Below are 24068 nucleotides of genomic sequence, written 5' to 3' on the forward strand. Positions count from 1 at the left end.
AAATTTTTGGGGCTTATTCTTCTTATAAAACAAGTGCGTAATGACTGAAAAGATTATTGGAACACGGATCCATATATAGAAATGCCAGTTTAAAAAAAAAAATAATAATAATAACAAGAGACAGATTTTTTTTCAATCATGGAAGGATTGGCATTTCAATAATAATGAAGGCTTGAAATAATGGATCAGACAGGGTTTTCAAAATCAGACCACTACTGAATTATTTTATTGCCAAGTTTATAAATGTTTATATAACCTATCCAGCAGCTGTCTTTATATGAAAGCATAATATCTTGGAGGGGGAGATTATTTTTCAGAGTTTACAGATCACGGGAAATAGTAAAATATGAAAATTTTGATTTGCATGGTTGCATGGTAAATTTTGGTTATATGAAAGTACTACAGGCTACATATGCTATTTTGAAATACATTGTGCCCAAGGAAAGTAACTGTTAGAAACAATTCAAATGGTTGTATCACCTTATAGACTTGTATCACCATTTCTATGCTGATAACTATTATAATAGTTGGGTAAACAATGAAAAACTGTTACAAAATAAATTTTGAATTTGCAGCACTGTTAAAAAAACAGAGGACTTCTGGGTTGCCTGAAAAACCATTTCATTGAAATGGTGAAAAATATGCTTCAAAAGAAAAAGAAATATTTTAGTACAAGTGAGACAATCAAAGAAAACAATGTCTCACATATTTACAACACATTCATCTAAAATGAAAGACAGCCACAATGTTGATAGAAATACCAGGATAACAATAATAAAACCTAATGCTCTGACTGACTATAACATATACAAGAAAGGCATTAATCGGGCTGATCAGTGTCTATCATGTTACTCCATTCTCAAATAAGCAACCAAATGGATAAAGGAGTTGCTATATAACCTTATAAATTGCATACATTCAACTAATTTGTTGTTTATAATTCTGTGAAGGAAAAGAAAATTAAGCTATAAGATTTTTCTGAAAGTCATAGCAATCCATTGGCTGACTGATGAAATTCCACCAGAAGTTGTTCAAACCTAAAGGAACTAATATCATCAACATACAGCTTTAATAAAAAAACTAAAAACTATAATTTGAAAAGGGAAACTTTGCATGGACATGGGACAACATAAATTAGAACCCTTTGTGTGAACTGGGGGGGGAAGAAAGAAAAGGAAATTTAATTTGCAACAGTGCCATATGTGCATTATCAAGAAAAGAAACAGTATAATGTGATATATGTGTAAATTTTGAAATATACCCTTGCACAAAGCAAAATGCTTTGAAAGATCAAACTTTAAAACGTTATTAAATTTTTTATGTTGGAGAAAGTGTTTTTATTTTTTTAAACCTTTAATGAACAATGGTTTCACCACAAAGCAGAAGTAATTTTGTACAATAATTGTGAAAAACTGCCTACTGTATGATGACAGTTCGGCAAGAAAATACTTGCATCAGATGTATTAATATTTTTCATTCTGTTTCTTACCATCTCTGCATTTCCAATCAAATCTGAGGCTACTAGAAAAATCTGAAAGCCTAATATGAGTTCAAGCAGCCCGAGTTTATATTTCTTGCAAATTACAGAATTATTTCGGATGCGACAAAGTCATCACGACAGCAAAATAATAATAATAATAATAATAATAATAATAATAATAAATGCAGGTACTATTATTCCAACTTAAGAATGATTTGGCATAAAAATTTTCTTTTCTACTACTTTATAGAAAAAGTAAGACTAAAATAACTACAAACACCTTGAAATCAAAGTAAAGGGATAAAAATGCTCTAGTATCAAAAGTGCAGTTTTAGACAATTTTTACTCCTAGATTTTTTTTTGCAGTTATTCATAGCCACAGTGTTACATCAACAGCAAATTTAAAGCAATACATTTTCAGCCACATTTAAAATTTTCTATGCCCATGAGATAAAAACAAATTTTAATCATATGTATAGTAGGTACACATATAATGAAATCTATAACTATTTTGTGTGTACAAACACATGCACAATTTACTAAACTTAAAAGGAAAAATTTCCAAAATCATATTTTGCTTATCAAATACAGTACAAAGTCCGTAATCCGGACTCGTTGGGACTTCGGTGATTCCAGATTAGGGTTTTTTTTTTTTTTTTTTTTTTTTTTTTTTGGATTATAGATCATCAATTTAAATTTGGTAAGATAGCATGCAGAAATTATACAATTAAAAATATGAAACCGTAATTTATGAAAGAGAAATTATGATCTAAAGAGTATCAAAACTTACCAAAAAAAAAACTTAATATCTATTTGTTTACTTTATTAAACATTTTTTTCCATGTAAGTTGTTTAAGTTGCTTCGTTTTTTGTGCTAATACTTTCTGTTTAATTCTATAACAGACATAATTTCTTGTTCAGTTACAAAGTTCCACTGTTCAAGTACTATAATTTATCTATTTTTTGCAGCAAATTCCACTTTTTATTTGATGGACATCGAAACATGCTTTCGCTTTGTAGATCCTTGGGCAGCTCCAGAATTGGAAATTCTTTTTGACACAAGCAAAAGTTCAAGCTTAATTTTTATAAAATTGCTCTAACAGTCTGCAAAAAATAATAAGCCAGATCCAATTAAAAGATTAAGGAACAGCGCAATCTCCAACATTAACTGAAAAGCATCAGTGAAGATAATTTTAGCCTAACTTATACCGTTCATTATGCATTAAACGCGCATGCATAAAACATTAAAAAAAAATTAAATAAAAAAAAACACGTTTGTGGCTTTAAGGTCCGGATTATGGACTTTGAACTGTAGAACTATATCAATATACAGACAACAATTTAATACTTAGCATGGAAGCAAATTAGAATCACAGATAGTATTTCTTGGGCAACGATATATTTTTAATTAAAAAACAAACATTTTTCACCTTTATGACATGGTGCATTGCATGAAAAGAGAATTCAATCTCATATTTGATGCTAAATCATGCTTTAAATGACTGATATATTGTTCCTGTCTTAGAATTCCTTCTGCAAAATATAACCCCTCTAGACCTTTAATATTCATTAAGTTTCAGATTATTATTGGCAGTGGATGCTTTAGAGTGTATTGAATTAACATCATCTTTTGGTATCTATAAACATACTAAGGTGTTTCTTTATTAATACAAAAGATCAGTTCATCACTAAAGGTAATTAATCACATAACTACTAAAAATATTAATAAAATATAACTAAAGGTAATTAATCACATTTCTCCAATTTCTTACCTAGTAAATAATATAGCTGCCAACCTTGAAAGCTGCTCAGCAACAGCATTTCAAAGGAACTTTCATTCATTTTATAATGCATGGCCCAGATTGAATTATTTTGTAATTTAATTTTGATGTAAAATATCTAAGCATTTTATTGGATATGCTAAATATAATGTCTTTTGAATGATTTCATTTATAAGAAATTTTTTAAAATTTTATACTGAGAAAATTTCAAGTAGCAAAGGAACACTTTTATTTATCAAAGTACTGTTAAATACAATGAAAATAAAATTCTAATTAACGTACTTAGTATTTGTATGGATAAACTCAGTAATGGACCATATATTCAAGTAAACAAAACTAGTACAATATTAACAGATTAAACTTTACTTGAATATTCATATAAAAAATCTACAAATGCCTACAGTAAATTAAGACAACTCAAATGAAATGAATTTTAATAAGCCAAAGATCAACGATATATAATAATGAAGAAAAAAATACTATTCATATGAAATAAAATTTCATGAAAAAAACTGTTCTGAAAATCACTTGAATTTCTACATTTTAAGTTTCATTAATTTAACAAATTTAATTCATTACTAGGAAATATTCTTCCTAGTGAAGGCTAAAATTTAAAAAACGGGAAATTTGGTGACCTATTGGAAGACTGAGTGATGTGATGAAGGAGAGTTTGAAGCTATGAAATATGATTCTCTCTGATCATCTGCACTGCCCTGTAAAGTATTCAAGAGGTTACACACTACGTCATGAAAACAGACAACTCATCATGCCACTAAAATGTGAAAACTAAAATGTTATTTAAAATGTGAATAATTATATGGCAACCACGGTATGCACAAGTATGCCAAGTATGCATAATTTGATGATCATTTTTCTGATTAGTGTTTGCTTTGAGTACATTTTTCTGTCTTGTAAGGAAGGAATCATAATGGGACTATGCAGTTTACTGACTAACGAAAATCAAAGTGTTGCTGTTCTACGGAAATATGACCGAACAATAGAGAATGCAAAAATTTACATTTCATGAAGCTGAACTTCTTAATGAATCAAATTTCATAGATCCAAAATATATGTCAATGACAAATTCTTGCAATTCTCTGATGATTTTAAGCCAAGACAAATCTCTGAGTACATGAGGTGAACAGCATCATACACAATGCCAAATTTGAGCAATTCTCTGATGTTTTTAAACCAAAACAGATCTTTGTATATAGTATGCAGTTAAAGACAACACATAAAAAAAGGGGCATTTCTTGAAAAAGGGTAGTGTTTTATTATGGATGTTTCTTCATCTTTAATTCTGTTTATCCACTGCTCTTTTATGAAATTCTCACTACAGCACAATTTTAAAAATGGCTGTTGCTTTCGTTGATTTCAAGTATAAATTGAGAATAAGAGTTTCCTTCAAAAATTTACCTAAAATTCAAAACCTGCACATAAGCCAAAAGAAAAAAATAAATCTTGTGATGTTCAAAGATGTCACCATGAGGGTGAAAATGATGCCAAGGATGTAAAACAAATTAAATATTTCCTAATAAAATTGCTGTAAAGTAAAATGAAAGATGCCAAAGATGATCGTTTTAATTCTTGTAACTCTACAGTCTTATTTTCTATGCCACTTTTTGTCCGAAAAATGAATGGGAAGAGAAATGCTTATACAAAAAATTTCAAATTACACATGATTGCATTTGCTGAAAATTATCACAGTGTAATGGTTATTTAGTAATTATCCATAAATGAAAAACAAATTCAAAAATGGAAAAAGCTGAGGCAAATTTCAGCAACAGATCTCTCATTCTGGTGAATGCAACAAACCAACATGATAAACAATTTCAAAAATAAACTAGAGTTTAAAAATTGAAATTGGTATTTATGTATCATCCCATCACACATGAAACTACCGCCAAGCAGTGCATATTAGCATAAATTATAGATAAACATGAAGCAACAACACACTCATAACATCTGCACTTTTCCTTTGATGTAACCTTGATTCTCGATATGCCACTTTTATTTTTTATAAACAACAATATATTCTGGATGAATTTTCCCCATCCATTTTGAAAAAAAAAAAAGTTTAAAATGCAGAGCAACAAGCAGTGGATTATTCACAAAATTACGGGAGCCTACCATCAATAAAAAGCAATTATAGACACGATATAGTAAACCAAACATGACCCACAAAAAAGTAAAAAACTGGAACAATTACCAGCGGAAAGTTTGTATTCATAGCCTTTTAAACAGAGTTTCCAATAAAATCAGAAGCCCAACCAAACTAGAGGAAATCAACAAAAGCCTTTCTTCAAAAATGCAGAAAAGAGGGTGAATTGTTCATAAATAAAAAGCTGTCAGTTATATCAGAATTTTGCAGTAATGATTAGCACAACTTTGTCAGTGCAAACTTTCAAGATTCCACAGTAGCCAACTTTTACGGTCAATTAGATAATACATTAAATATCCTGAAATTTTGTAACATAAGAGTCTTTTTTTATAAATGCACTGAAAAATATATAAGAAAAATTAGGAATGAATAGCAAGTAACAGATAATACTAAATTACAAATTCACCAAAATAATGACCTAGCAAAAGGAAAATTTATGACAATTTCTAATTATACATTTTTAAAATTCCATACATGTTGAAATACATACACATATCCTGTTTTGATATACTGGCACCACTTCCCAAATGACACAGTAACTTTAAAGCAGCCATATGCAAAAATTTGTTAAGATTATTTGGAAAACATTTTTAATACTTATTCAATATTTAAATTACATGAAGTATAAAGAAACATATAATTTTATTACTGGTTAAATTGTTATCAGTTGATTGATATTTTATGTATGATCTTATCTGAAAAGGAACGTTACTGAAGTTTTCACAGCCAAAACAACAGTAACAGTTTACTGTTACAAAACAATCTTCAAAAATAATCAGTGGCAAAGCATCTAGGAAAAGGCTGCTAGTCCCTTTGTGGAGGACCTTCTACAAGACATTGACTCATATTTGCATTATATATGGAGAAAATCATGCAGCCAGCTCATGTCCAAGGATCTGAACCCTACTCAGATTATCAGTATTTACTTTCCTCTGGTGAATCATAAATAAACTTGGCAATTAACAATAACTTTAATATTACAATAGGATTAAAACAACTTATTTAAAAAATTTCAAGAGCCTTAAAGGTGTGTAAACTTCTAATATACTAAGTTTGAGGTTTACAATCAAAAATAACAATCTACATATCAAGAATACTTACTTAGTTTTGATATAATGAGAAATTACTTGAAAGCAGAAGAACTTGACTTCATCTTTCCTGAAGAATAATTAAAACGTTATGAATGAACACATGCAAAATAGCACATTTACTACTTAATATTATATTATCATCCAAATCTAACTTATCAAGAAATTTAACTTCAAATACAAAATAAAGAGTTCTCTCTCTCTCTCTCTTTTTTTCCAGTTTTACAATTTTTATACTTTTTAAAATTATGAACCTAGAAAATCATCAAATGCAACAAGAAATCTATATGCTATGTTATGTATGCATTCAGTTTGTCAATTTTAACTACCAATTATATAAATTTCAAATAAAAATATTCAGCAAAGAACTTCAAAAATTTTACTACTACATATATGAGGAATGATCCAAATAAAAGACTACAAGGGTAATAAAAAATAATTTATTAATAATAGACAGAAAATACAAAATGGAATTAAAAGGCATATTTGCCAATCATTTTCCACATAATTACTACATTTACTTATTTAAGCTTTTATCTGAATGCAAGACCAACTTGTTTAACCCGACTCAATAGAAATCACATCCCTGCCCATTGAGCCAGGTCTCAGCAGCTGTTTTCACATCACTGTCTAAAGAGAATCTTGTCCCAGATAAGTGTTCCTTAAATTTTGGGAAAAGGAAATAATGACTGGGTGCCAAATCTGGGTTGTGTGGAAAGTGGTTCTAAACATCACACTTGAACTTTTGCAGCAATTTTTGAGTTTGGCATGTAGCATGGGAACTGACAATGCTATGTAAGAGGATGACACTATCACTCAGCATGCCAGTGTGTTTACATTGTATGCCTTCATATTACCTTCCCAAAGTGGCACAATCCAAATCTGGGTTGTGTGGAAAGTGGTTCTAAACATCACACTTGAACTTTTGCAGCAATCCTTGAGTTTGGCATGTAGCATGGGAACTGACAATGCTATGTAAGAGGATGACACTATCACTCAGCATGCCAGTGTGTTTACATTGTATGCCTTCATATTACCTTCCCAAAGTGGCACAATCCGTAGTAATGATCAGTAGTAATGATATAGCCATGCTCTAGATACTCAATTAATATAACACCACATGAATCCATAAATGTGGTTGCCATAACTTTACTGGCAGAGGGTGTAACTTTAAACTTTTTTTGTTGGTGGTGGTGGTGATCCAGTGTATTTCAGCTCCACAGTGGCTCTTTTAGTTGTGGGGATGAAATGATTGAGCCAAGTTTCAACCCCAGGAAAAATGTCATGAATGAAGTGATAGCTAAGACACAATAACACGCCGAATAAATATTAATTCAGAAGTCAAACAACAAAAATCAGCGTTATATTTAAAAAATTTTCACAGGACTAGTTTTGATGGTTTTATCGAACCACCATCCTCAGCTGCAAAACCGCAAATGAAAAAAAACTTTTTCATTTTTTTCTTCTGTTCAGACAATATATTAAAAAAATTAATAAATGAATAAAATTATTCAATTAATTTTTTACATCATTCTTGTTTTAAAAGAAGGCGAAAAATTTGTTTTATAATCTGAAAATTTCAAAACTCTATCTGATATAATTTTAGATGTTTTAATTTTAAAACCATTAACATCAAATAGTCTAAGAAATTGAGTGGCTTTCAAAAAGCAAAAATTCAGAAATTAAATTGCAATTTTCATAAAATTCCAAGGAAAAGATTTTTTATGCTCTATTTGATGATGTTGTCATGCTGATATGCTTAGTTTGTTAAATAAAGATATGTACTAGAAGTCATTTAAACATTAAATTTTAAAAAATTAAACTAAGCTTTGAAAAAAACTGCTTCACTACATTGCATTGTCATCGACAAATAGTGCGAGTACAAAATTTGAATTCGATAGCTTATTAGGAAATTAGTTAAAATTTGATGACAAAATTTCACTCAGCGTGAAATACAACTACTATATTAACACGTTGAGGATAGCGCAGATTTTGCTATATCGCACCACCAGACGGCAGTAAAATTCATAATATGTTTTATCTGGCAGCGCCTTGCATACAATGTTGTGTAGAAAGGAGTTGCTTTTTCATGTTATGCTATGTTTGGCAAGCACTTAGTTGGTTCTGTAAATATTGTTGCGTTATTTTCTTCCTTCACTAACTTAATATTAAATTATTTAAATACAATTAATAATAATTACTGTTCAAATACTGTATAGCCATAGATGCTCAAAGCTTTTAAAATTAAAAAATATATATTTTGTAAATTCTAAATTTAATCAATATCAAAACTAAAGTGGTGAGAATTTAATTACATGCTGTAATATTTAATGAAATGCTTTCATCAAAAACACTGAAAAACGAAGTATATTATTAACCACGCACAAAAGTACAAAGCTTCGCAAGATAATTTTATCACAGAAAATTTACTTCTTAAATAAAAACCTCACACAGCATAACGTATAAGTCAATCTTCACTTCTTATGCTGCAGAAACATCAATATTATTTTGTAGTGCTTATATTTAAAATAATTGCAAGAAATGCTTATGTTCTGTGACAAGTGTCATATTAGTTGCTATTAAAGATTAAATTTTCCTCCACTTTGCTTTTACAATTTTTCCTGCTATCTATGAGCTAATTCTTTATTCATTGCTTTGTAGCAAAAAGAATTATTTTTACTTCTATGATCCCATGAAACAATTCACTGTACTGTACAGGAAAGATACTGTATTTATTTATCTTTTATTCATCTTTTGCAGATTCAACTGAAATACTGCAATATCTTACTTTTATTCAAATAAGGGAGAGATAAAGTCTACTGTATTATACAGCATATTTTATACTACACACATGTCCATAAATTAAGGATAATTCAGAGTCACGCGGAAATCGAGCTCTAAAATAAATATATCACCTGTAAAATCCCTACACACATCTTCAAGAATCATATGCAAATTTCAGGAAGTAACCAGATGACACCGATGGTACGTCACAATGACGAGAGTGTAAGAGAGTGATATACAGTCAAAAGTCGTTAATCCGGACTCGTCGGGACTTCAGCGATTCCGGATTATCGATTTTTCCGGATTATAGATCATTAGTTTAAATCTCGTAAGATGGCATGCAGAAATTCTAAAATTAAAAATATGAAACCGTAATTTATGAAATAAAGAGCAATTATGATCTAAAGGGTATCAAAATTTACAAAAAAAAAAAAAAAAAAAGCTTAATATTTATTTGTTTACTTTATTAAACATTTCTTTCAATGTAAGTTGTTTCGTTTTATGTGATAATACTTTCTCTTTAATTTTATAAACAGACATAATTTCTTGTTCAGTTACAAAGTTCCGTTGTTCAAGTCCTGTAATTGCTGTGCCGAGAATACCGACTAACTTGTCAATCAAAATTTTTTCGTTTTCACTAACATCTCTTTCATCTTCTTCATGTCGTTATCCATTTTTTGAAGCAATTCCACTTTTTGTTTGATGGACATCGAAACATACTTTCGTTTTGTAGATACTTTGGGAGCTCCAGCATCAGAACATATTGACATAATCGAAAGTTCAAATTTACTTTTATAAAATTGCTCTTACAGTCTGCAAAAAATAATAAGCCACATCCAATTCGAAGATTAAGGAACAATTCAATCATCAACATTAACTGAAATAGATAATTAGATAATTTTAGTTTATACCGTCCGTTATACATTAAACACGCATGCAAAAACGTATTCTGCACTTACGCACACGCATATGCGCAGAAGTAAAGGTCTTACGCGCACGCGTAAACGCCTATGCGCATGTGCCAACGCGGCGCATGCGCAGAAAGTTTTTAGCTTTGAGGTTCAGATTATAGATTATTCCGGATTATGGATGTCTGACTTTTGACTGTATAAGAAATACAGGCAAAGAAGTAAAATTGTTCGCAGGCTATTTATAAGCATTTCAGTGCAATAACCGAATAGTTATGACACAAAGGATGCATTTGGATGATTTTTTACGTGGTAGAATTATCGGCCGTCTGGAATGTGGGCGTACCCAACTGGAAGTATCGGACGAACTTGGAATTGCCCAGAGTGTCATCTCTAGTCTTTGGCAATGATTCCAAGATGATGGTAATGTCCCCAGAGTTACAACGCCGAATGAGGACCGGTATTTGGCAGTTATAGCCAAAAGAAACAAACAGAGCACAGCCTCAGACCTGTCTCGTCAGTTCTCTTCAGCCGCTGGTACGACAATTTCAAGGCAGATTGCATACAGACGCTTAGGGCAGATTGGTCTATATGCTCGTAGACCTGTCAGATGTGTTTCACTTACTGAACTCACTGTCACCTGTGGTTAGTCTGGAGTAGAGAGCATGGATTGTGGACACCACAACAGTGGGCTTGTGTGACGTTTTCCGACGAGTCCAGGTTTAGCTTGCAGTCTGATTCTCGCCAAACTTTCATATGGAGAGCTCCAGGTACCTGTTACCACCAAGAAAACATCATTGAACGACACCGTTACGGTGGTGCAGGAGTGCTCGTTTCGGATCGAATTATTCTGGGTTCCAGAACTGACCTGCATGTTCAAATTGGAATCACGACAAGCCAAATCTATCGGGACGTCATTCTGGAACAACATGTACGTTTGTTTCGGGTCGCCATGGGTGCACAATTTGTGTTTATGAATGACAATGCCCGTCCTCGCCGTGCAAACATCGTAAGCGAATGTCATCAATCGGAGGATAACACCCGTATGGACTGGCCAGCATTCTCACCGGACTTGAATCCAGTAGAGCAGGTGTGGGACATGCTTGGCCGACGAGTTGCAGCACGTCAACCTCCTCCTACATGTCTACCGGAACTTCGGAGAGCATTGCTTTTTGAGTGGTGTAATATCCCCCAAGATCAGATCGATAATTTGAAGCTCAGCATGCCTAGGCGTTGTACGGACTGTATTGCATCGTCTGGGAGACATACAGTGTATTAACAATTATACCAACCATATAATATTATTATTATTATTATTATTTTTTGTAAATAGTTTTTTTTTTTTTTTTTTTTGTGATTTGCTCCAGGGAGAAAAAAATTGCTAATTTTTTTAATAATATCAAACATATAGCATCTTTTTTTGCTCTTTACCTTTTGATTAATAAATAAGCTTTATAAATAAGTCAGATTTGTTTTGCTTCTAACTCTTCCTTTGCCTGATTTTGCATTATCCTTAATTTATGGACATGAGTGTATTTTATAGTAGTAAATGCAGTATGATGTAAAGCTATATTACTTTAATCCTGATAATATTTTGCAATACATATTTATTAAACTTTAATTATTTTATTTACATGTTTGTTAAAAAAAATTTCCGTTATATAAAGTATTCATTATTATCTGCAGTTTTACACATCTACTGTAAAGTCTTGAAATATATTAGCCACAAATACTACACACTATTCTATATATCAGTTATTTCTACTCTGTCCCCCCATTTAATTTAGATTCACTCAACTTTAATAGATGACCTACACTACACTTTTCAATAACTGAAACTGATCATAGACAGTTTCAGTTATTGAAGACAGATTTTCGGAAGACCATTTAAAATTTTATTTCATATTCATGTGAACTTACAACACTTAGTTGGCACCCAAATTAAAACAGAAACTGTCAAATGCAATACATTAAATGATTTTTACTTTCTGTACTTATTCAAAAATATTCAGTATACAGTGAATCATAATAAATATTTATAAAAGAAACTTACTGATCTTTCATGCTGGTTAAGAAGTTAATGCTTAACTTCCAGCCATTTATTGATTCCTTCAGCTGTTCAAAATATTGGAAAGCCTGTAAAATTATTATACATTAAGGATCAGAACTTACTTCCTGATATCCCCCCCCCCAAAAAAAAAATTTGGAGCTACATATAAATTAAAGTTTTTGACTTTTACCTAAATACAAGTATGAACCATTAAATATTTTAAAAACCTAAAGACTCTTTGCCCTGATCAGTAGTGCAAAACAGGGGTATGTGAGGTATGCCACAGGAGTTCAAAGCCTTGGGAGGGATATCCTAAAGTGTCCTGTCTTGTGAACTAACTATATGTGCATGTTTAAACACCTGCGTGTAGTTCACAAGTCAGGACACATTCGTTTTTTGTTTAGTTTAAAAAATGGCTTCCATAAAATATGTATATGATGAAAAAAAAGATCCTTGGAAATACAGAAAAGATGATACCATTGTATTATACATACCAAAACTTCAAATGAAAGTAAATTCGCATACAAAATCAAAAAAGCAGCTGATATTCGTATTGATTCTCTGCCAGATGAGTGCTTTTAAATCATTATTGACGAGAATCTTTACAAATAATGGATAACAAACTGGTGTTTAGGCTTACTGTGAGAAAAAGTTCTAAATTTCTTGAGATGAGCATGCTGCAAAAATGGATAAAAAAATTAATGCATGGGAAGTCACGATCTCCTGTAAGTTCACTAGAATGAAAGAATTTCTAAGGAGAACTCCAGGAAAAACTCTTAGAAGTTTTTGCTAGAACTCCCAGTTTTAGGAAGTGATTTTGTAGTTTTACAATAATAATAATAATAATAATTTTGTAAATAAACGAGTAAACTAGCATAGAGTAAGGATTATTAAGGATGATAATAAATTGTTATTCAGTATGATTAACAAGATAATTAATAGTTATTATAAATGTATTTTTAACATCTTACATCATACACAAAGATGACAGATTTTTAACAAATGATCAGTATGGAGAAAATGATTTTACAAATGTCAATGTGATGGAATGATTATTTTAACAAGTGTCAACTGTACTAACATAGCCAGAATGTCTGACTTGGAATCAAAATGCATAGACATTCACCTTCCACATCATAAACAATGCATGTTTTCCTGAAATGGGAAGAGACAACAAGATGTTCTTAAAAATATTGAATGATAATGTTCATGCAAGATTTTAATGGCTTTAGTAGCTTTTCACATGAGATATAGCCCAAGTAAGAACCTATATTTTCAGAAAGAGTGAAGTTTTTTGAAGCTTTTCTTAAAATGCTATTTTTGAAAAAGTATTTTTACATGCTTATTTATTGAGATGTTTCATGTATGTTCGTCTAATCAGAGCCATGTTAAGGTTGGCTGAATAAGATACTTGCCTAAGATAAGAAATAAAAAGAAAAAAAATTAAATTGCAATAAATTAATGACTAAAGAAAAAAAGATTATAAACTACAGTATTTATAGGATGGAATTTTGAAATTTCTCTTATATTAAAAATGTGTAGGCAGAAATCTATTTTGAATGGCTTTAAAAAGTGCAATCCTTTTTCACTTTTTAATTTCTGAAAAATTAATAGATTCAAAAGAATTATACTCTATGTATGTTAAACCTGTGGTTAATACTAAAAGGAAATTTGAAGCGAGAAATCGCAAAAACAAACAAATTCTGCAATTCTTCTGCAGAAGCTGACTCTGCCTTCACCCAGAATTTAACGAGACTTCCCGATAATGGGTTTGATGCGTTTACCATTACTCTGCAAGAGCATGTGATAACTAGCCTTACAAAGTCATTATTTTAAGAATGCCTTAACATTAAAATATTTTCATAAATATGTAGAAAATTTCCTTTACAACTGCTTGCATGCATGAATTTTAAGCTGATATCAAGTTTGGTATTTTTAAATTAATAAAACTTTTAAAGACAAATAACCTAAGATAAAAATGTAAGTTTCGTAAACAAACGGAAACTTTTTATTTCATTTCTATACATTATGACCACAAAAAATTTCTCATTGATTATTCCTAGACTTAAAAGACAATAACGTAAAATTATTTAAAGGCCAGATTTATCAGTAAAAAAGCAATCATTAAATTTTCAGAGTTGCTTGAGAATTTTTCCACATAATATTTACCACTAGCCAGATAGATCCCTTTAGTCAGAAATCCAATAAATCATTTCAGAAGACCTAAATATTCTATTTAAAAACTTACAAATGTGGTATCAACTACTTTCTAATTTTCTATTTTGCCTTAGGAGCTTTTCACTTGCATTATACATTTTATATTTACTCAGAATTTTAGAAAATCTTCTACACATTCATAATATTTTACAAAAACATATCAGAAGAGATAATACACTTTACATGATTTAAAACTTTTATGTATATGCCTGGGGTTCTTTCCATTTACTTACGTAAATGACTTTTAAATGCTAAGCAACAAAAAATAAATTTTTATGGTAATAATATATAACGAATACGAGTTCACATTATGTGAATGTCAAGTTCACAATGTCAGTCCTTTTCATAATTGTATAAGGAATAAGTATTTAACTTAAAATGTAATAATACTATAAGCGTATTCCTCAGCTCTCACCCACTGTTTCAATTCCTAATTTGAATGTCTAAGTTGATGGAATATTTTGACATAGGACTTCTCGAGGCAAGAAGAACAGCAAGATGCATTGTTGGTATAATTTTAAAAAGTGTAAATGAAGATAATTAAAACCTTTCCCTCCTAAATGCATTTCAGAAAATGAGAACACGGTCTTTTGTAAGGCCCCTAGTAAGAATCTCTCTTTCTTGAAGAAAGAGGTTAGCCAGTTTCATTTCTTGGAAAAATCTCAAGTTCTTCTTCTTACTTTTATAGCTCTCCTTCAAACAGTTCTGATGTCATGCATGTCTTACATTTAATTTTCTAGGAAACAGAAAAAAATTGGCCTTTCCAATTTCCCAATTACTAAATGCTTACAGTATTCATTGCTGTTCATACTGAAACATGCAAGAAACATGATTAATACTTCATTTTATTCCAATGCATTCTATGAAATGCAATCTTCAAATTTTAAGGTTTGGTTTGACATCACCTTCTAAAACAGCTCAGTTGCATCCCATGTTAAAAATGACTTTATGTCTGAACTAGTGAAATACATTATCCCAAGCTCTTCCCCCCATTTCTTGGTAATCTTTAAATGATTCCCTGACAATTTTTCTTGGGAAAAAAACATATTTGCTCCCTGAGCCTATCCACCTAGACATTTGAGCACAGAAAAGGCAGCTGGTCCAAAGCATTGCACAATGTCACTAGCCTTTCTATGAAGCACTGTCCAAATATTTGCATATTACAGCTTCTCTCAATAGTGAACCACTCAGTCATGAATATTTAACATCTTTATATTTGGAATCTCTGATACTTTCCAAATTTTTTCTATGAGCATAAATTATTGATCTTTTGTTTTTATATGTACCAAGTGCAGATCTCGACAGTGCATTTCCAGCAGATATTGATTTGGCTGCCATTTATAACATATGTATGAATTTTGATAAATAAAAATTGGTCTCTTCTGTTATCGGTACCACATTGAGTAAATGTATGTATGGATGGATATACGTATTCATGTATGCATGTACAATGGAACCTTGAGATACAAGCACCTCTATATACAAGAAATTCACAATACGAGGAAAGTATGATTGAAAAATTTGTCTCTAAATATGAACACTGACTCAGTAACAAACCAGGCTGTTGTTATGAGAGGTGCGTTTCTCAATTCGGGTCGACTCGGGGGAATACCCTCATAAGATCTCATAAGATCAGTGTTCTTTGATCTATATGTTTGTGCGCCGAGTTAATTTTTTTACATTTAACGTGAAAATAATTATTTCATGATGCCTCCCACAAAGATTGTTGCCTCAGATGCAAAGAAAAAGAAGGAAACCATCGCCATTGAAATTAAGAAAGAAATCATAGATAAACATAAGCGTGATGGAATTGGGAAAAACTTACGGCCATTCGACATCGATAATCTTCACTATTATGAAGAAGGAAGAAATTAAGAAATCTGACATGAGTTACCGTTACAACCAACCACCGTCCAAAACTCCTGGAAGATGACGAGACACTGTTGGTGTGAATTAACGAGAAGCAGGTAAAAGACGATTTGGTATTGGAAGCTATAATATGCGCTAAGGTTAAGAATCTGTACTTTGACCTTCTCCAAAAAACACCACATAACTGAAGATGAGATGGCAATTGGGAGTGCAGAACAGATTAGCTGGATTTGCAATATTTTCAATGGGGAAGTTTGTTTTCGCTATACAAGCTCAGTGCTGGAACAAATTAAACTCGTAATTCGAGGTTCCACTGTATGTATGTATAAGCGTACATTATTTGTTTATATATACATGCACAAATACGTACATTTCTGAATCCGGTCCCCATAACAGAAGAGTACTGAAAAATGTCACTAATGCAGAATTACTTCAAAGAACCAATCTGGTTTCATCCATTCTATATTTCTCAAACATGGTTCACCTCATATTCAATGCAGAACAATTTACATTCACAGCTCATCAAATGGATGAATTTTTGGAATAGAAAATTTTGACCAATATAGAACAAAGAAAATTAGGTCAAAGAATATATTAAGTTTTGCACTTGTGGAAAAGATCGAAAGAAAACCCATTAAGTCGTCTACATCACCTAAAACCTTTAATTATTTATTTATTCATTTAGAAAGCAAAACAAAAATTGGTTATTGTTTTAATCATTACTTTTTCACACCATTTCATCATACATTTGAATTTAAAAATAGTGTTTTATTGGCACCATCTATGAAAGAACTAACTAAAAGCGGTAAATCACATACCACATGATTACCCATAATTTCTTTATTAATCTGTCCAATCCAATGTCCAGTAAAAGGCATTAATCCTCTGGCAGCAAGAAAGGAATAACAATAACATGCAACCTGATCGGCACATTTCCATTCACGTTTTATCCTGGTCATGGCCCTTTCAAAAGGTATTGCATTGCCAAAACTGATCTCTGTGTTTGTGGCCAAGAGGGCTACACTGAACATTGCATATCAGTTGTCCCCTTAACCATTTCTTTGCATCTATGACCGCCTCCAAATAACACAGCAGCAAAATGTGTCCTGGTTATAAATCAGGCAGCAATCACCAAAATCTGCAAGATTCTGGATTCAGAATCTGCCTAGGACAGGAAATCTGTCAGGCTCACTCAGCAAAGAAAACTTTATGCAAGCTTGCTTGTCTCATCCAGTATGATCTCATCTGTGCAGAGTATGTGTATGTGACTCAGTGCAAGTACAAATGATGAACTTTGAGTAATTTGTTTAATGCATAATCTGTATTGAGCTATGAGCAAATTTTAGCCTTCTATAAATAACTGTTTATGTATTTATATGCCATGCTTTATATGTATCTCTTTTATTTATGTTTCATGCTTTTATACCTATGCTTTATATGTATTTTATTTATATTTTGTACTTCATGTTCCAGTGTTTCTTGCAGCCTGTCTCCGAAATAGTAGCCACTACATAACTATTTAGGCCTTGTATAGCAATGCAACTTACTTAAATTTTTCAACATTCTCCAGTTAGTAGAAAACGAAGGCATACTCCTCTGTTACCTGTCCAACGAGAATATATTAATTTCTCCAAAAATACAAGGGTTATTTAGAAATTAAGTTCTGGAATATAATAATTTCTGCACCCAACAGATAGCATTGATCTGTAAATGAAATGAACAGTGCATTTCTCAATGATTAAAGAATGCATGATAAAAAAAAAAGTTTGTATGTTGAAATGCTGATACACATAGATCATGGGCTAAAGATCGTTAAGATTATAGATGGTCCCGCTGACTGAAAAAGCCACTCTATAATTTGCTTTTTAAATGAAAGGAGTGTGCAATCCAATAGACAAATCTGTGAGGTGTATGGCAATAAAGATGTCAGTCAGGGAACGATTTCAAGTAGAAAATGGATGCAACTGCTTAATTCGGGCAGAATGCACTTGCATGATGAAATGAGAAGCAGCTGACCATCTGCTATGAATGATGAATTAGTTTGTCAAATTAATGCAAAAATTCATGTAAATAGACGTTATCCAATTCTGAATGTCTGAGTTATTGAAAAACATGCACATAGTGGGTACCAAAAATGCTTACAGAGGAGCATAAAACTAAATGTTTTGCTGCTGCTTTGACCTGCATGAGCCGATACAATGGTGAGGGGAATGAATTGTTGAACTACTTTGTCACTTGGATTTCCCATGTCATGGCACCATAGACACAGTCAATGGAATAAAAGTATTCCGCCTTGCTGACTAGAAGACCATTTCCCCACACAAAATTATGTGCACCCTTTTCTGGGACAGAAAATGTGCGATTTCACACCTACAAACAAAGCTGTCAGTGCTTACAATGTAACACTGAAAAAACAGCCATAAGCCATTCAAAACAAGAGTTTTACTGAGGTTTGGTTAGTGATGGTGTTTTATTACATTATAGTGATAGGACACATTCAGCTTGTGCGATTCACGATTTCATCAAATCTTTCACTTGGGAACAAATCAATCATCCAACACATTGTTACATTTTTTTCTTTTCTTCCGACACCAGTTGTTACGTTATTTTCTTCCTTCACGTTTGTATGGGGTTCGTGTGGATTTGGAGTGAATAATGACAACACTTGATGAAGTATCGAAACACACTTTATTTGCTAGCATTGTCAGGACAGCTCCAAAACACGTTTTACAGTTGTCAATGAACTACTATAAACACGCTGACACAAGCAGTGACACAGCCTTCAGGTTATCAGGCTATCATGGTGGAGACAGCTTCACTGCAAAGTACCAGAGTACAGCTTCCGACTCTGCTCGGTCATTCTCGGAACTCCATGTACTCTCGAGACTCTCCAAGACAACTCGTAATGCACTTGACGACACACAGAGCATGGCTCCCAGCTCTTCGGCTCAGTCATTCCCGGAGCTCAACCTGCTCTCTCTCAACGATGCACTAACCACGATACACTACGAGACTCTTTCGTTGCACTCAATGACCCACTCAGCACTCGCTGGCCGGCTGTCAACTCGATCAACTCCGCAGGGATTGACTAGAGGAGACACCAACTCAATACTAACTAACTCGCACTCTAGACGAGACACACATACACACACTGACTGACTGCGGACCAGCAGGGTTTATATAGTTTTCGGCTTGTGTTCAAGAACATTCTGGGCTAAACCAGTAAGAATTCATTTCCATCCGTCCATGCTATATTGCCAATTTTGCCGTCAGATGTCGCAACCCTGCATTCCCTTGCCATTTTATGGCAAAACTAAAACTGCTTTGCGGGAAAGCCATCTTAAAACGCCTGTACATTTCGTAACACTGCCCCTCTCAAGGACTGCAAGTCTCGGGCAGTACAATCCTACGTAAGCAGCCAAATTCGATACAATCGAAACGTTTTAAAAACATACAGGTAACATAACTAAAGAAACAACTACAGCACATACAAACTTTACATAGAAACTAGGTAAGAAACAGAGTCGTAGCTAGGGTTTTCAGCGCCCAGGAACAACTGAAGATTTCGCGCCCCTTACACCTCGCCAAGGATGGAAAACATTTAATTCTAAAATGTCATAACATCAGTTTGGCGCGCCTTGGATTCTGCACCCGGGGACAGATGACCCCCCTTGCCCCTCTCTAGCTACGCCCCTGGTAAGAAAACTCATGCGCATGAATTATGGGTACCCCTAAAAATGAGAAGCAAATATTTACACTACGTACAAGTTATATACACAAATTAAACACATCACAGTTTCAAATAATACAAATTAAAGTTCTGAATGAATTTCAGTCTCTGTCTTTTCATTAAAATATACTCGGGTCAAAAACTTTTCCACTGCAGTTCTCAGATGTATTTCTGTTTTGCATATCACAGTCTGGAGATTCAGTTCTTTCAGGCTTTTCATCCACAGGAAAACCTAAAACAATTCGTACACCACTCTGTAGATCATATGCAGCATGCATGCATATAGTTCACCTCGGTATCTTTAGCAGATGGTACATGCTTATTTACCTCTATTTCCTGAAAACCAGTTCCGATATTTGCACCAAGGTCATAAATAGAATCCGATCCTTTACAAGCAGAAGTATCCGGGTTTAGAATCAAGTCCTTGTCTGCAAAACCTGCACTATGAGGCATACACCCAGTTTGTGAAGTGGGTGAATTTTCTTGCAATACTGGAGCGCACTGCTTAAGCTGCACTTCAGCATCTTCCATCTCTGCATCACATGCACTTTCAGATGGTTCAACACTTACTGCCTGCAACTTCATAACTTCACTATTAGTTTTGACGAACTTAACAGTCGTATTTTCACTTTCTTAGACTTCAGGCACTTGTGAATCAAAAGCTTCTTTCCCATCTTGTATTTCTTCATGTTTTCGATATCTGTCTTTAATCTAGTTAGATATTTCATCAATCATTTCTGGATCTTTCTTAGGCAGTTCACTAGCTACTTCTTTCATTTCTTCATCCTTGGATTCTCCAGATGCCACTACTGTCATTTTCAGATCTCCTTTTATGGCTCCAGTTTCTTCTGCAAGCTCCACTTTCAGTTGTTGGAGATGCTCTCGCACCTTTTCTCGGCTGACATTTATTTCTTCTCGCCCGGCTTTCTTACCTTCCAGTCCCGCTTTCATCTCTTTCAGTGTGGCTTTGATCTCCTGTTCGGCTTTCAACTCGGCTAAAATATCCATCAAAGTCTTCGTCTCCTCCGCCATGGCTTTCCTCTGCAGGCGGGTCACTCACATTCACTCGCAAATCCCACTTCTGACTCCAGTTGTTACGTGTTTTTTTCTTTTCTTCTCTTCTGACACCAGTTTTTACGTTATTTTCTTCCTTCACGTTCGTGTGGATTTGGAATGAATAACGACGACACTTGATGAAGTATCGAAACACACTTTATTTGCCAGTATTGTCAGGACAGCTCCAAAACACGTTCTACAATCGTCGATGAACTACTATAAACATGCTGACACGATCAGTGATACCGCCTTCAGGTTATCAGGCTATCTCGGTGGAGACAGCTTCACTGCAAAGCACAAGAGTACAGTTCCTGACTCTGCTCAGTCGTTCTCGGAACTCCACGTACTCTCAAGACTCTCCAGATTACAATTCGCGTTGCACTTGACGACACACAGAGCACGGCTCCCAACTCTGGGGCTCAGTCATTCCGGAGCTCAACACGATCTCTCTCAACGATTAACCGCGATACACTACGAGACATTTTCGGTGCACTCGATGACCCACTCGCCACTCGCTGGCCGGGTGTCAACTCAATCGACTCCACAGGAATTGACTAGATGAGACGCCAACTAGATACTAACTCACACTCTAGACGAGGCAGACACACACACTAACTGTCTGCGGACCAGTAGGATTTATATAGCTCTTGGCTTGTGTTCAAGAACATTCTGGGCTAAACTGGTAAGAATTCGTTCCAGAAAGTTCTCCATCTGTCTATGGCATGTCGCCAAATTTGGCAGCCCAGCCTTCCCTTGCCATTTTATGGCAACCCTAAAAGTGCTTTGCGTTACATTTTGTAATAATATACTCCTAACCTGAAGCCGTGTGATTTTTCACCTATTCTTGCACCTGAAGCAATTATTGAATGGCAAGTATTTTGATGATGATGATGAAGAAATGAAAAATGTCATCACATTCTGGCTAACCTCACAGGTGACCACTTTCTTCGATGCTGGCATACAAAACCTTGTTTCTCGATACACTATATGCCTTAATGTGCTGGTGGCTATGTCAAAAAGTATTACAATGTTGGTAAATCATTATTAAATAAATAACTTTGTTTACATCCATTTTCTTTTATAGAGTAACAGATGTATAATTGCAAATCAAATGTGGAATAGCCTTTACAAAGAATATCCTATATCTTGAAAAGGATTCATAGAATGGTACCTATTTACAAGACAAAATTTAAGTGCTTTAATACTGAAGCAAAATAAAACCATAAAGATAAAAAAATGTCGATTTCCTAAAAGACAAATTACCAGTATAGTCCCAAGCTCATAAGAACCTGTTTACTCCTTTTTGTTTCCTTGAAACACCAAAAATTTCAAAAATTTCTATCATAGCATCAGTCTTCAACAAAACTTCATCAACCAGCTCAATCAAGAAACCTAACTGAAATCAAAGACCCCTTAACGATCAGTCCCACTGTCCTTAGATTTGCTATTTATGCATCCTAATTCTTTAAAAATTGGGTGTTACACTTGTCTTGCATACCCTTTGTTTAGAACAGAGACACTGGGGGAGAACGTACAAGAAAAATAATGTTAAAGGTGTTTTCCATGAAAGTAATATGAATCTTAACATCCCGAATATGGATGATTTTAAAGATTAGTCACTTTTAGTTAAAACTTACAAAAATTCACTTTTCAAATTCACAATAATTGTATAAAATAAATCGAATGGGACGAAAATGTTCATTTGCTATACACGGGATTCACTGCAGAAGGGCTTGACTGCAGCAATAATTCTATTTTATATCTCAATTCCATTTAACTACAGACAACAAGTTCTGGTTCATAAGCCCCTTCCATGCTTCATATTTTCCTGACTCTCTTAACATTTGCGTACACATTCGGCCCTTAAGTAAGAAAATTCTCCAACATTAACAGGTCTTTACAAAATACTAAAACTAGGGAAAAATTTTATGAGGCTGTAAATTTTTACAAACAAATTCTTTAAAAAATGTGAATCAGCCAAAATCTTTTATAAGATTATATCTAGTTCCAGACTGTAAATACTTGAAAGTTGATCAGAATCTCCTATAAAAGACATTATAAAGCCCTAAACTGAATAAGGAAAAAATTTTAACTTCTTACCGGATGTGAAGTAGCTATTGCAGATGTGGCAAGATATGGTTTAAAAGTGCACATAATTTGAATGTGGAGTTTATCAGACAGATTTAAGTATCCTTGTGATTCTAGCAATGGTTTAGTCTAAAAATAATCCAAACCTCATTTAAAAATCTGATATTTACATTTTTATAGTTACTATTCTGCCTTAATATAAAGGCAGAATTAATAATAAATAAAATAATATTTAAAAAAAATAAAATAATATTTAAAATTTATATATGACTTGAAGTTTAATCTTCATATTTTGTTCTTCCAACAAACTATTCTTATTTTGTTATTTTTATGATGGTTCTTTCAGTTAAATATTTACTTTATATTATTAAGACTGTATCAAACTAGTTCAGTAGGTGATTTAAAATTCATCAACTCCAAAATTCCATACTTGATCACAATCAAACAAAGTACATTAAAATCTTATTATCATTTGCATTACAAAAACTGTGCATTAAGATATCTGTATTTATATATTTTTTTTTTCATGCAGAAATCTTGAAACTGTGTGAACATAAAAACTGGATTATCAGTGTTTATAGCTATTTCATTATTTATACAGTGTATCACAAAAGTATTCCCACACTTTTACAGAAGCATTTACAGAAAAAGCATTGTAACCCTGAACTGAATTTGAATATAAAGCCCAATATATATTATCCTATCATCTCAATGTGAGTTTGAATAAAACCAAACTTTTTAATTTTTAATACTGACTTATTTCCCTTTTCTAAAATTGAAAATGTAAGGAGGCATAGATAAACATGCCACAAAAGTGATCCTTCATTGAAATATTTTCGTAAAATTTCATAAATAG

General features: G+C 32.9%; 1 protein-coding gene across 2 annotated transcripts in view; it reads right to left on the reverse strand.

Moving 5' to 3' along the window:
- LOC118192950 (exportin-T-like) overlaps window positions 1–24068 on the reverse strand; it is a 114842-nt gene that overhangs the window by 81561 nt on the left and 9213 nt on the right. For both annotated transcript variants that reach the window (XM_035363970.2, XM_035363969.2), the window contains exons 3-4: window positions 12256–12338; window positions 6524–6580 (exon numbers count right to left, since the gene is read on the reverse strand). In XM_035363970.2, coding sequence (XP_035219861.1) covers window positions 6524–6580; window positions 12256–12338 — 140 coding nt within the window. The remainder of the gene's footprint in view (window positions 1–6523; window positions 6581–12255; window positions 12339–24068) is intronic.

Source organism: Stegodyphus dumicola, chromosome 8, assembly GCF_044657685.1.
Source record: "Stegodyphus dumicola isolate Sdum_Otavi_A_Nest chromosome 8, ASM4465768v1".
NCBI lineage: Eukaryota > Metazoa > Arthropoda > Arachnida > Araneae > Eresidae > Stegodyphus > Stegodyphus dumicola.